Source organism: Lutra lutra, chromosome 4 (genome assembly GCF_902655055.1).
Source record: "Lutra lutra chromosome 4, mLutLut1.2, whole genome shotgun sequence".
Taxonomy (NCBI): domain Eukaryota; kingdom Metazoa; phylum Chordata; class Mammalia; order Carnivora; family Mustelidae; genus Lutra; species Lutra lutra.
The window spans coordinates 146,714,501-146,729,804 of record NC_062281.1 but is presented as its reverse complement, the minus strand read 5'-3'; the positions used below and the strand labels follow the sequence as shown (position 1 = coordinate 146,729,804).

General features: G+C 39.3%; 1 protein-coding gene across 5 annotated transcripts in view; it reads left to right on the top strand.

The window, feature by feature from the left end:
• Nucleotides 1–15,304, top strand: part of PATJ (PATJ crumbs cell polarity complex component) — a 373,314-nt gene that overhangs the window by 223,389 nt on the left and 134,621 nt on the right. For all 5 annotated transcript variants that reach the window (XM_047724601.1, XM_047724598.1, XM_047724600.1 and 2 more), the window contains one exon: nt 13,261–13,352. In XM_047724601.1, the coding sequence (XP_047580557.1) occupies nt 13,261–13,352 (92 nt within the window). The remainder of the gene's footprint in view (nt 1–13,260; nt 13,353–15,304) is intronic.

Below are 15,304 nucleotides of genomic sequence, written 5' to 3'. Positions count from 1 at the left end.
CAGAATGGAAAAACAAGAATACTAGTTATTATTTGTTAAAAATGTACTATTTTGGGCTCCTGGGTAGCTCAGTGGGTTAAGCCGCTGCCTTCGGCTCAGGTCATGATCTCAGGGTCCTGGGCTCAAGTCCTGCATCGGGCTCTCTGCTCAGCAAGGAGCCTGCGTCCCTCTCTCTCTCTCTCTCTCTCTGCCTGCCTCTCTGCCTACTTGTGATTTCTGTCAAATAAATAAATAAAATCTTTTTTTAAAAATGTACTATTTTTTTGTAAGAGAGATAGCTTGTGATACCAGATACATTTTTAATCAACTTTTTTTTTTCCAGATAAATCCCTTAATCTCTCTTGGCATCTCTTAACTATAAAATAGAAGTCAGTGGGGCGCCTGGGTGGCTCAGTGGGTTAAGCCGCTGCCTTCGGCTCAGGTCATGATCTCAGGGTCCTGGGATCGAGTCCCGCATCGGGCTCTCTGCTCAGCAGGGAGCCTGCTTCCCTCTCTCTCTCTCTCTCTCTGCCTGCCTCTCCATCTACTTGTGATCTCTCTGTCAAATAAATAAATAAAATCTTTAAAAAAATAAATAAATAAATTTTTAAAAAAAATAGAAGTCAGTAATATCTTTAAAAATCTTTCAAACTTAATGTTCTGTGATCCTGAGGTCTAAATTTTTGCTTTCAAACTTCAGGTCATGACTTAGTCTAAGGAATTTCTGATCTCTATTCTGGGGAACATAAAAGCTGTAAATCCTTTCTCAAAAATTTTACCAAACAAATCTCTTCAGCTGTGTAGGTTGCTGTCAACCAGATTTGTGTATCAGAATCATAGGACAGGTTCACCTAGATAATCACACTCTATCCCATCCTACTAGAGAGAATCTCTGAAGGTGGGACCTACGTGAGCTTTTAACTAGTCAGTATATAACAGATCTTATTAGGAGTCTAGATGCGAATTTTTGCTCCTGTCATAGAAGGACATTGACAAAAGTACCAGGAACCTTATTGTAGAAGATATGACCATTTGCTATTCAGTTCAGATTACACACCAATTGCGTGAAATAAAGTAGTGTGCTCAGTGATGAAACTAGCAATTTCATCAGCCAAGTAACATTGAGTGTCTCCTGGAATCCACAAAAGAAAAGAAGAGATCCTTACATGGTCAGTAATACTTCCTGCCCTTGAACTTGAGTCTCTGTTTCCATATGTCTCTTTTAAATGCCAAGTGGATGGGATTGACATAATGTAGGGGCTGTGGCTAGAAAAATTAGGGTAGGAGAATAGGAGGATTTCTCAGCTGAAGGCTCAGAATTTTGCACAACGTTTAAATATCATAATTTAAAATTATTTTGACTCTAAGTTTTCTTGCCCCTCCTCATTTATGTTTCTGACTATGATTCAAAAGTATTATGTTAGCAAATAGATTTTTTTTTTAAGATTTTATTTATTTATTTGACAGAGAAATCACAAGTAGGCAGAGAAGCAGGCAGAGAGAGAGGGAGAAGCAGGCTCCCTACGGAGCAGAGAGCCCAATGGGGGGCTCGATTCCAGGACCCTGAGATCATGACCTGAGCCGAAGGCAGAGGCTTAACCCACTGAGCCACCCAGGCGCCCCAGCAAATAGATTTTAATTCTAAATGATTCCCTAGTATACCGAATTGTCATAAAGATGTTAATTCTTACTGCTATTTTTTTCTCTTTTTTAACTCACAGATTATACTTTTTTACATGTTTTTAAAATATCATGTAATCATAAAAAAATTCTAATGGTACAGGTAAGAGTAATACTCTTCCCTCTTTTACCTCTGTAATACTACTCCTCTCCAGGTAACCCCAGTCAACTTGCCATCCTCCCTCTTGGTCTAATGCATTGTCACATACATTGTGCAAAAGACAGATTTTAAAATTAATGTAAACAAACAGAATCATACTGTACATACCTTTTCTACTGAATGATACGTCATTTATGATATATATTAGTTATATGCCAGTACAAATAATACTACAACATACTGGTACATATGTCTTGGTGTGGTTGTTTGAATATGTAGCATAAAAAATATCAAATCATCTTTCTTCTGTGTTTTACAAACTGCGAGATGGAAAATTTGAATAAGAGGCCATTTCCCCCAAACCTAGCAAACACTGTGTGTGATCAGACCGTAGCCGACCTGCCAGATGTGTTTTTTTTTTTTTAAGATTTTATTTATTTATTTGACAGAGAGATCACCAGCAGGCAGAGAGGCAGGCAGAGAGAGAGGAGGAAGCAGGCTCCCTGCTGAGCAGAGAGCCCGATGCGGGGCTCGATCCCAGGACTCTGAGATCATGACCTGAGCCGAAGGCAGCGGCTTAACCCACTGAGCCACCCAGGCGCCCCCAGATGTGGTTTTTTTAAATGAAAAAAATTCTTTACATATATATCCTACATTAACACATAAGGAAGTAACTGAGAAAGTAGGATTGTACTCGGGTGAGGCAGTTTTTAAAGTTGCCACTTGGATTTTTATCTGCCTTCACTACTCCAGAGTCTAGAATGAAAATTGGGAGCTGGGGAATTATTTTGGAGAGAGAGGGAGGTGGTTGGGCTCTGGGTGATTTGAACGAGTATTATGCAAAGTAGCAGGAGTCCCCTTCCAACCCCATCCCTGCTAGAAAGAGGCTTTGGGATCAGGAGATGGGAGTTGGGGTTCTGGCTCTGCCACTCCCTTCCCTAGAATCCTCAGACAAGTGCCCAAGTGTGAGTCTCAGTGTCTTCACCTGTCTTACCCGCCTGCCATGCAATGCAGCGAGGCAGTGCCAGACTCTGTGTGACACAGCCTGGAAACACAGAAGTTTCCAGATGTGCATGATCTAACCCTGATTCTACAGGACTGATTGACTGACAAGACTTTAATCTTTTTTTTTCTTTCTTTCTTTTTTTTTTTTAAAGAGAAGGTGAAGTTTGGAGGAGGGGAATTAGGCACTTTGAGCAAGTCCTTTGATGACTGATTGGGTGTCTGGCTGTCTCTGTGGGCATGTCAAGGAAAATATTTTGAAGAGAGGAAAACTTCTAGTAACAGAAGGATTTGGAGTAGAGATCTAATTAGATCATTGTATGAAAGAGGCAAGCACGAAGCTGGGCCTCACTAGTTTGGGGGAAGTCTTGACTCACAGCATGTACCAATGTTCTTGGAAGAAGGAATTCCAGGTCAGTGGTCAGCTGAGTCCTAGTCACTTATGGGACTAACAAGACCACCAAGAGAGGTGGGCTGTAATGCCCCAGCCTCCTAGGAAAACATGATTCCTTTGCAATATTAATGAGCTGTTAAGAGGTGGATTATACTTGTGCCTCCATTCGCTCCTTTTATGCCCTGCAGGTAACAGGAAATTATCCAAGGCACCTCCTTCATTTTGATCAAGTGAACCAACCTGTAGCAATTGGGGCAACTGTCACAGAAACACTAATAATCAGAGCAAAACACAAATGTATGTCTCCTCTCACTTCCTTGAAGTCAGTATTTTTCAGAATTGTCAGGATTTAGGATTCAAAAGAACATCCTGTTTTCTGAATATATCAAATTTAGAGAGATGTGAGCTACATATTACTATTACTTTGCCTTCAGAAGGTATTTCAGTTTAGGGCACCTGGGTGGCTCAGTGGGTTAAGCCACTGCCTTCGGCTCAGGTCATGATCTCAGGGTCCTGGGATCGAGTCCCACATCGGGCTCTCTGCTCAGCAAGAAGCCTGCTTCCCTCTCTCTCTCTTTCTCTGCCTTCCTCTCCGTCTACTTGTGATCTCTCTCTGTCAAATAAATAAATAAAATCTTTAAAAAAAAAAAAAAGTTTCAGTTTAATTAGATTTGTTTGAGCGAATATAAATCTCTCACGCTTAAGCCTATTAAATGAATGTGTTCCTTTGGGAACATTGTACTTCACAAGAAATAGATTACATTGAAGTTGCAGACCTCATTTCAGCACTGCGTCATTAAACTATCCTTAAAACCTGCTCCTTTGCCCAAAGTATTAAATTATTGTAGCTTGATGTGTATTATTTTGTCTTGCTGAAGAAAAGATTAATGTGACAATTTATTCAGAAGTTTTTTTTCATTAGAATGAAATTGTTTCCACATGAGTTTAAGTCATCTTCCCTGTTCAGTCCCCTAGCCTTGCTGCCCCTCTCTTCTCCTTCTCCCCCGCCTGCAAAACTGAAATGGTGGTTTGGAAAGTGAGCATCATTCTTCATGGGGGTAAAGTGCCCAAGGTTCTTGGAAAGAGATAATCTTCTACAAGATCGTCTTTGAATAGGACGTGGTTACTCCTGTAACACACAGCATCCCCTCCCAAAAGCTATACCCCAGTCCCTGTGGTTCCTAGAAAGAGACCCACAGTTTCTTACCTGCCCATCTTTTCATAGGCTTTCCGTTGGTCCTGGTGTTCTTCCTGCCGCTCACCTCCCCCCACCCCCGTGCCTGCTGAGTTTCTCTCTGCCTCAAGACCAACCCACTCCTTTCAGAAGAGACAGTCCCTTCTTGCTTTATGCCACCATTCATCATATGGCAGTGCAATTTTTTGTTTCTAAAACTGTGGTCACTCACTAGAGTACAGGATGCTTGAGTGCAGGAGCCATATCTGACTGAATAAAGTAATTCCTATAAAGTGACATTCAGAGAATCTGGCATCTGGAACATACCTGGTGCTCATTACATGGTAGCTTTGGTAATGATGGTAATAAAAATTCCTGTGTCCTCATCCTCGTACAGTGACTGCTGAGGTAATGAGTAAATGGATGAAGATAACATATATCTATTATACTTCTTTTAGAATATTTCTGAGTCTGAAGTTTCTATTTTGTGAGGCTGTTAATTGAATGTAAAATTTCGCAGAATTAAGAATGAGTTACTTATCCTATGAGGTTTTTTTTAACCTCAGGTAAATACCTTTAAGAATGTTTCCTGGGATGCCTGGGTGCCTCTGTTGGTTGAGCATCTGCCTTCAACTCAGATCATGATCCTGGGGTCCTGGGATCGAGTCCTACATCAGGCTCCTTGCTCCGTGGGGAGCCTGCTTCTCTCTCTCCCTCTGCCACTTTCCCTACTTGTGCTCTCTCTGTCAAATAAATAAACAAAATCTTTAAAAAAAAAAAAAAGAATGTTTCCTAATCGTTAACAGGACAGGCTTTTGGACTCAGATCTGGCTATAAATACTGGTTTTGGATAACTTATATTGGTTAAATTCCTTAAACGCACTACACCTCAGTTTTTCTGTCTATATAATCAGGTAATAATGCATTCCTCTACTGATGTGTGAGACTTAAGTGAAATAATGTATTTAAGATGTGTGTATATGCATGTGCCTTATGTGTTGTAAGCATTTGTTAAATGGTGTTATTACAAAATAGTAATAAAATATCAATAGAGAAAAACAAACTTGAAATCACCTCAAATCCCACCAAATTTGAGGTATCATCATTGTTGATATTTAGTAAATACTCATAGAGCTTTCTTTTTTTTTAATTTTTTTTTTTTTAAGATTTTATCTGTTTATTTGACAGAGAGAGACACAGTGAGAGAGGGAGCACAAGCAGGGGGAGTGGGAAAGGGAGAAGCAGGCTCTCTGCTGAGTAGGGAGCCCAATGCGGGGCTCAATCCCAGGACCCTGGGATCATGACCTGAGCCCAAGGCAGAGGCTTAAGGACTGAGCCACCAGGTGCCCCCTCATAGAGCTTTCTTTAGACTAAGAACTTTTACATAAATGAAAATAATGTGATTGATAACATGATACTTTATCATTTACTTTTTTCACTCAATAATTTTATCTTTTTATGGCAGTGGATCTAGGTCTGTGTCATCCTTTTTTTTAATGCCACAGTTTTCCATTTATCAACATAACAATGGCAAATATAATAAACCTTTTGTTGATGACTATAGGGTTTTTCCATTTTTTCTCATAATGGAATATTATAAGTATAGCCATGACAGACATTTTTTTGATCCCAGATTTTTAATCCTTTTAGGATAAATTTTTAGCAGTGAAATTGTTCGACTAAAAATTAACCTATAGGGGCATCTGGGTGGCTCAGTCAGTTAAGTGTCTGGCTCTTGATTTTCCCTGAGGTCATGATCTGAGACGTGAGATTGATCCCCACATCAGCCTCCACACTCAGCAGGGAGTCCTTGAGATTCTCCCTCCCCCTCAACCCCTCCCCCAACTCATGGTCTCTCTCAAATAAATAAGTAAAATTATTTTTTAAATTATCTATAAAAAGATTCATCAACTTATAAACACTTATTTGTGTTTTTTTCCTTGATGTATGTTATACTTATTAAAAGAGTTTATTAGGGCACCTGGGTGGCTCAGTGGGTTAAGCCGCTGCCTTCGGCTCAGGTCATGATCTCAGAGTCCTGAGATCGAGTCCTGCATCGGGCTCTCTGTTCAGCAGGGAGCCTGCTTCCCTCTCTCTCTCTCTGCCTGCCTCTCTGCCTACTTGTGATCTCTGTCTGTCAAATAAATAAATAAAATCTTTAAAAGAGTTTATTAAAGAAAAAGTTAAGGTATAAATTCCAATATCATGAAATGTAAAATATGGACTACATTTAAAAGTAAAGTAGGGAGAAGGACTCTCAGATTTCATTATCAGAAGTTCCAATTACCTGAATCCCATCTCAGTTTTTTAATAATAATTTCTCAACTCTTCATAATAAACACTTCTACTTTAATAAAAGTATGGGCAGAGGTGGTGTTGTTGAGTATTGTATTATAACATGATATCCAAACCTCAGGCAAATCTGTTGCTTGAACTAAATTTTAGTTTTTGTATAATTAATTTCTCTAATCCCAGCTTAAGTTAATTAACTTTGACTTCCAATTTTGTAAGTTTTTTGAATAAATTTAATTGAGTTGCTCTCCAGCATAAATTTATTATATTCATGTTCAGTTGAACTATGGAAAATGGAGAGATATTTTTGAATAATTAATTGTATTGAAACAAATCTCATTAAAGACCTCTTAAGTGAAAGTTTATGTAGTATAACAAAAGGATTTATATCCATTTATTTTTGCTGAATTTTACTGTATTAACCCTAATTCTACAGACTATCAAATAATGCAATTGAATGTCCTGTTTTGGGTACCTAAATATAGAGGCTTTACCTCAAAATAGTGTTTTCTGAATTTTTTCTTCCCACTCTAATAGCAGAAATCAACCCAGAAGGGAAATATGAATCCCATAGAAAACCCATTATAATATGATTTCTGAGTTTTATAGAAACAGAGGTTTCTCATTTGAGGCTATCATCTTCAGTATCTAGACCTGCTGTTGTTTGTCCCTGAATGACACCTCATTGAACTGGAAATTCAGAATTTAGGAAAAGGTGAGCTAATTTACCCATGATAAAATATTTGTGTCTTTCTGGGACCAGGAATCATTGATCTGAAATTGAAGTTACTGACCGTGTGGAGGAGCTCAGGAAGCCCTTTTTGTCAGTATCAGGAGAAGAAGCCAAGCACAGATAAGAAAACCAGAATTGTAGCTCAAGAGTTTAGAATGCTCCTTTGGACAGAAAGCCTTTTTCCTCTCTTTTTCTCTCTTTTTGCTCTGAATGCCAAGATAAATTATTAAGTGTCGGAGAGAATGTAAGATTTAGGAGATAGAAAGAGGGATGTTACTTGAATATATAAGTTAATATTTAGAAATACAGGCAGAAATAAATTTAAAATTTTTTAAAAATTAAATAAATAGAAATACAGGCAGAGAAATTGGGTGGAGACTTTTTGCTGGCAAAGAACAGAAATTAGTTCAAGATAATTTAACCAAAAAAGGGAGAATTTTTTGTGGTAGTATGGGTGTCCCTCCTAGAACTTGGAGATCAGGTTGCCTGGGGGCCCTCAGGAAGTGATGGCTTTTCCTGGACCTTCACATCCACATCGCAGAATATGACCACCTCATAGAAACTCACAGAAGATGTAGAGAATCGTTACAGGTGTCTCTCAACATGCATAAACTGGACTGTCCCAGAAGAAGTAGGGATATATGGTTATCCTTGAATAGAAGAGTTGTAGATCTCAGATTTTAAGATAATAGATAATTTATCTATTAATGGGAACACCCAATCAGAACCAAGGATAGTTCTCCCCACCAATAGGAATAATGTCAGGGCTCCTGGGTGGCTCAGTGGGTTAAGCTGCTGCCTTCGGCTCAGGTCATGGTCTCAGGGTCCTGGGATCGAGTCCCGCATCGGGCTCTCTGCTCAGCGGGGAGCCTGCTCCCTTCTCTCTCTCCGCCTGCCTCTCTCTCTACTTGTGATCTCTCTCTGTCAAATAAATAAATAAAATCTTTAAAAAAAAAAGGAATAATGTCAAAAATAAGGACATATCTAATTAAGTTTTTATTCTTTTTATATATCATTGAGTCACCATTGAAAGGAGAAACTTTAGGTAAGCCACTTCTCTGCTTCTCAGTTTCCTGGAAGTAAATAGAAAATGATAACGTTTTTCTAATTTCTAGATAACCTGAATGATCATTTTATATTCTATAAAGATGGGAGCAGTATTTGCCTGAAAATGAAATGTTTTAATTACCTTCCTTTGGCATGAGTTAGAAAAAATTAAGATGGTGATCAATCTATACACAATATCTGTACCATGAAAAAACGTGTATTAAGTATTATTATTCGGGTTGTAGTTTGTTTGCACAAAGAGAAAAGTACAGTCTTAAGGGATTCCATGTTGCATTTAGTACTTGAAAAGCCTACCAGTCAACTAGGGGGGCTTTTCCTCTTTGCATTACAGTGAAATGCTTTGATTCTGACTTCTGTATCTCAGAGCTCTAGGACCCAAGATGGTAGGTTACCAGCATCCTCCTGTTCCCACTCAGAGAACAGACATCTTTATAAAGGTGACTTTCAAAATCATATGATTTTTATGTGCATCATACAAATAGGACCTCTAGGTGTTTCTTAGGACTATGGGCTTCTAAACAAAAGCTGAATCACCAAGGGCAAATTGCTTCAACTTTTGGAATTCCATAATACCCTGCTTGCTCTGAGATTTAAATGAGATACTGGACCTGAAGAGCTTAACATAATGTTTGGCACAGAGTAAGCCCTGGATAAATGGGAGCTGTTATTAATTAGAATTAACCTGAACGACTTGGAGGAAGTGTAGAGTGCTTTCTTTTTTGCCTATGCTATACTTAGAGGATGTCCTACATCTGGTGTTTAAAGAAAAGTGTCCTCAGAGAACAGCGGCTTCTCAGAAATAGAAAAAGGGACAGTCTGATGTTAATTGTGCATAAAATGCATCATATTCTTTCTAATTACTTACTGATTTTCTCTGGAGTGTGTTTCCTTCGTGATGAAGAAATAGAAAAACTGCTTATGCCATGGGAAGCTATATGTGCCTTTCATTTAAATGGTGAAACTATTTTATATTAAATAAGATCTACAAAAACAGAAAAGAGATCTCACTGTCTTGGAACTAGTGGCTGCGAATGTGTTCTTCCTGAGCTCAGAAGAGAGGCTTTGTCTTAGAATTTTTTAAAATCCTGATTCTGCATTTTCTTTTCTGATTTACGTCAGTTCCATCAGGCTTCCCGCTCTCCTGAGTTTCTTGTTCTGTTACCAGTCTTGTGCCGCATAGCAGCGTTTCTCCAGAGGCCTCCCAACACTGGCAAGTGCAGCTGCTCTCCCCGTAGATGGCACAGTTGTTGGCACTGGAAGAAACATCCCCAGCAAGCAAGCTGTTCTACCTTTCTGTAGCCAGAGCCCCTGAATATTCGCAAACAGCACCGGGAAGGCATAACTGTAGATTTTTACTCTTAGATAAATTAAAATTAATGATCCACGTTCTTCATTCAGGCTGTAATTTTTCCCTCTTAGAATAATAAGACCATACATTTTATTCTATCCAAATGGAAGATCACAGCTAAAAAGCAGGCTTATCCACAAACATGGAACAGCTTAATTTTCTGTATATCCAAGCTTTTGCTAATAAAAAAAGACTTTAAAAAGAAAAACCCTCAATCCCTTTGAAGGCTAGAGACCACCTCAGAGGAAGCAGACTAGCGGCTAATTAATGGAAACATCACTTGGATTCGGGGCTCTGTGATCCAGTCCGTCCTCTCCGAGAGCCACTGTGTGCAGGCTTCGAAGGACAGGCTGGCGAGTACCTGGTGGGGACATAGTTCCTGGCCTTAAGAAGCTGAGCTCAGTTCAGTAAATGCCCTGTGCTTGCACTGATGCTCACCACCTAACAGGGATTGACTTTACCACGTAAGGTGAGCTGTAAGTGCAAGAGAACATTTTAAAATCTAGTGCCCCAAAACCCAAAGACAGGAAGGTTTAATAGCTCTGCTTTCTGAAAGCGCTGGTCAGACACAGTGGGGAAGACATTCGCAAATAATTATCTGAGTGCCAGACATTAAATCAGGCATATTCCACGTGACATCTCATTTTAAAATTGTGATATAGGGACGCCTGGGTGGCTCAGTTGGTTGGACGACTGCCTTCCGCTCAGGTCATGATCCTGGAGTCCCGGGATCGAGTCCCGCATCGGGCTCCCGGCTCCGCGGGGAGTCCGCTTCTCTCTCTGACCTTCTCCTCACTCATGCTCTCTCTGTCTCTCTCTCAAATAAATAAATAAATTAAATCTTTAAAAAAAAATAAAATAAAATTGTGATATAAAGTTCCTTATTTATGGGGCACCTGGGTGGCTCAGTCAATTGGGCATCTGCCTTCAGCTTAGGTCATGATCTAAGGGTCCTAGGATCGAGCCCATGTTGGGCTCCCCACTTGGGGGAAGTCTTTCTCCCTTTCCCTCTGCCCTTCCCCACTGCTCATGCTTTCTTGCTCTCTCTCTGTCTCTCTCTATCTCAAATAAATGAAAACAAAATCAAATATGTAAAGTTCCTCATTTTTTTGTTCATTGTAAATGAAAGAAATTGAAAAATATGGTTTATTTTAAAAAGTGATCATGGCAGACATACTATTTTGTAACTAGGTTTTGCTGCTTAGTACATTTGGGCATTTTCTATGTCATTAAGTATTTTTTTTCCACACTGATCTTAATAATTATATGACTTACTTAACCATTTTAGCCTTATAACTATGTTAGGTAAGAAGATGTAAATATGAGGCAACTAAAACCATTAAAGTATTAGGAGAAAACATAAAGGGTGGGTGCTTCAAAAAAATATATACATATAAATACATATATATTTAGAGCAGTGAAATTGAGAGGAAGGTATAGAGATTTCCCATCTGTCCCTTTTAGATTCCCAACATCCAGAGTGGTATGTTTGTTACAGTTGATGAACCTGCACTGATATTATCATCACCAAATCCAGAGCTTATACTGGGGTTCACTCTTGGTGGTTTCCATTCTGTGGTATCAGACATGTGTATAATGGCAAATGTCCGTTGTTATAGTATCATCCAGAGGGCAGGCACATCTTTAAATACATGGTATTGGGGCGCCTGGGTGGCTCAGTCGGTTAGGCGGCTGCCTTCAGCTCAGGCCATGATCCTCGGGTCCTGGGGTCAAGCCTCTCGTGGGGCTCCCTGCTCAGCGGGGACTTTCTACTCCCTCTACCTCTGCTGCTCCCTCTGCTTGTCTCTTCCTCTGTCAAATAAATCTTCAGAAAATTTTTTTAAAAATAAGTTCATGATATTAAAAAGGTACAAGCCTTAACAAAAAAAAAGAGTAATTTTGAACACCGCCAAATTAAAAATTATTTGTGTATTAAAGTCATTACAGATAAAATTTAAAGGCACTTATCATGTAATTCTCACAACAGTTTTATGAGGTAGATGCCTCGATTCCTTTTTAAGAAGTGAAAACCGAGGGACACCTGGGTGGCACAGTCAGCTGGGCGGTGACTCTTGGTTTCTGCTCAGGTCCTGATACCAGGGTCATGGGACGGAGCCCCATGGGAGGCTCCACGCTGGGCGTGGAGTCCCGTCCCCGTGAGGGATTCTCTCCCTCCCTCCTGCTCCTCCCCACCGTACTCTTGCGCACATGCTCTCTTTCTCTTTCTCAAATCTTAAAAAGAGCGAAGACTGAGGCACAGGGAAATAGTGTGCAGATTCAGGCGTTTCTGGGAGGTTGATTATTTTGGTGAATACAGAAGCTGGTAGAGTGAGGGGCGTAGTGAGATGGAGGTTCCAGTTTGGTCTCTGCAGTGGCTTTGATGTGCGCCCCCCTTTACCCCCTTCAAGATGAGGGATGAGCTTCATTTCCAACAGCTCCATCCTGTGAAGTGTTCATTTCCGTACACTTTTTCATTATATTGGCTGTGACCAAAACCTTTTCCAGGTGTGTCCTCCAGCACAAAATTTCAGAGACTTCAAGGACAGGCAAATGCAAAGTACAAAAACTGGAAATCCCCTTTTACGCTTCCTTATAAAGTGTACTATGCTATCCCTTAAATAATAGACAATCTCAAGGCCTCAGTTATGTTGGGACAGTATAGATCATTAACTACTTAAAGAGACAGGAGGAGAAAAGCCAGAACTGTGTGAGCTATTATTAGTTGGGTGAAATAAAAGATTGATTATTGCTCTCATCGTAGTGTTATCAGTGGAAAAATCTGGAGTAAAAAAAAATTGGAGTGCAAATGTTTTTAGATCATATTTAGGTGAGTTCAATCAAGTTAAAAATCCCACCGTATCTTAGATAAGAGCAGATGGCTCATTGATTGAGTACAGTAAAATGTTTCTGTGCAATTGATCTAAAATTTGATTTAAAATGGGGATATAATATCTACCTCCTCTGGAGTAACAAAATTTATGCTATGTAATAACCTTGACACATTTACAGAATCATGTTTAATGGGCCCTCCAGAACTCTGGTGAATACCACAGCTTGGTCTGTTTTCTACATCTTTTAGGAATCTGGAAAAGCTGTAGGAAATATATCTGCCATAAGGTTTTTGCATTTAGCTCAACTACTGCTTTCTTGAAGTTTAGCAAGAGTCAAGAACTCTATATTCTTTATTAACTGCTTTCAAAACTGAATTTAAGAGATGTTAATAGCTGTTTAGAATTAGTATTTGAATCGTACTACAAAGACTATGAAGATTTTTAGCATTGTAGAGTCCTACATGGAACCACTTAAAAATGAATGGACTTTATTGTTTAATTCCAAGTATATGCCCATCTGTTTGCATGAATGTACAAATAAATACATTTATTTTTATATTATTAATATAATATCTATTAGTAATATATATTATATATTATTTTTATACAAAGTATACATATTGCATTTTTATAAGTACACTTTATTTTTTCCCAAATAGATAAATAATCAGATCCTGTATGGAAGAAGTCACCAAAATGCATCTGCCATTATTAAGACCGCCCCATCAAAGGTCAAGCTGGTTTTCATCAGGTAAGATAGATAAATGTGTGGTTTTCTAAAATCGAAGATCTCTTCTGAAGTTGCTATTATTTTGTAAGACTGTCTTGTCTTTGGTTTGTCTAACAAAATCACCATATTCTAAAAATACATTTTCCTTTTTTAACTGTCACTTTAAGGAAAGCATAAATTGTTTCAATTATGAGGTTTTCTTATTGTTTACATTTCATATGATGTAATTAGTGGTTGAGGTTGGTATTTGTATTCAGTTTTTTAAATTTCTTCCCTTCCTGGAGCTGATCGTCCCCTCAGTAGAACCTTCTCGTTTTCTTCTCTCACCAACATGTGGTATATTTGCTGACTCATTGATGTCTCCATCAAGGAATAGGCAGGAAAACAGAACCCAGGACATTTTAGGAACTTCATAGTAAGAGTGCTGGTGAGAAATCCAGAGGGGATCAGATGTGAGGTTTAGAGTTGTGTGGTATGTTTGCATTTCCACATTTTCCCTTACCCTACCTGCTACCTGACTGCATCCTTCTGGCATAAATAAGTCAGACTTTGGAATTCCCACTGGTGGTAGCTATTGTTGCCTCATCATCAATGGAATGTCTCATTCCTTTTATTGGACCAAAGTGGCTGATGAATCTGAATTTCATTAAATAATGTAACTAACCCTGTCCATTAACTGTTGCTCTGGGTTTTTTCCTTCTGAGTCTCAGATAACAGCTGTAAAATGAGAGTAATAAAGCACCTACCTCATTCATTGTGATATGTAAAAAATTTGAAATGTTGATGTTGAACACACCCTCTCACATAGAGTGGAGGCTGAAAGGGTATTGGCTGGTGTTTCGTGACAGATCATTCTTCTTCCTACTGTGACTGGTTACCTGTCATTAAGACCTATCCATTCTTAGGAACCCCTGGGCTTCAGGGTTAGTCTCATTCCCAGATGTGGGCACTAATGTAGGTGACTGACGTACCCTTTCCCATGCCATCATTTCAGCTTGCAGGGTGTTGTTGCTGCTTTGCTCCTAAGGAAATCCTACATTAGTAACCTCTCTCCCACCCTGTGATCCTTCATGGATTTCCAGGTTTTTACTCTTGTTTCCAAAAGGAGAATCCTTTCTCCTTCTCAGTCTTGTGTGTTAAGACAGCCTCCTCTTGCTCACTCACCTTGAAGTCCTCTGTTAGGCACCAATCTCGTTTTTGGGTTTCTCTGCCCTTCCTGTTGCCAGAAATTACAAAATTAGAGTTAGATGCTGAAAACATGAACAGACTTGAGGAAAGGTCAGCCACTCAAAGCAATGAAGGTATCCCCCGTGGACAGAAATGCCTGCCGGCTTGAACACCTTGCAGAGAGTCATGTGAGGGTTCCGTGAGCGGGCACCCACAGCACCCACCAGTGTCTGTGCTTCACCCTCAGCATGTGGGGGCAACTGCTGCAGGTGTGTCCTTGACGTTGCTCTCACCTCTTCACCCATATGAGGCCATCCCGTTTTAAAGAGCAAAAAGAAAATTGGATGGGATCCAAAGAAAACCATTCACGCAATTAAGTAGTTAGGAAATAGAACCCTCCTCCTTCAAGGAAGAAAGGGTACATGATTTGAAATTATTTAGAATACAGAAGAGAAAGCTGAGGAGAATTTTAATAATAGTAATGAAGCCCCATTAATTTAGTGTCTGATGATTTCAATTTTGATCATTCAGAAGAGATCAGAATCAAGGAAATCATTTGTTCAGTAAATTAATAGTGTAAGCATGATTGAGGATACCACAGAATACTTATTTACTGGAAGGGATTTGAAGCAACTTAGAAGTATCAATGTACATTCCAAATATGTAATCTAATTATGAACCTTTCTTGCATGGTCGTTAAATTGTAGTGCCTAAACACATAGTCCGCATTCAGAAAGCTTTATTGAATAAATTGCCTTTCAGCTCCTTCTAAACAGTTCCAGATAATTTATTCTCCAAAGGCAACA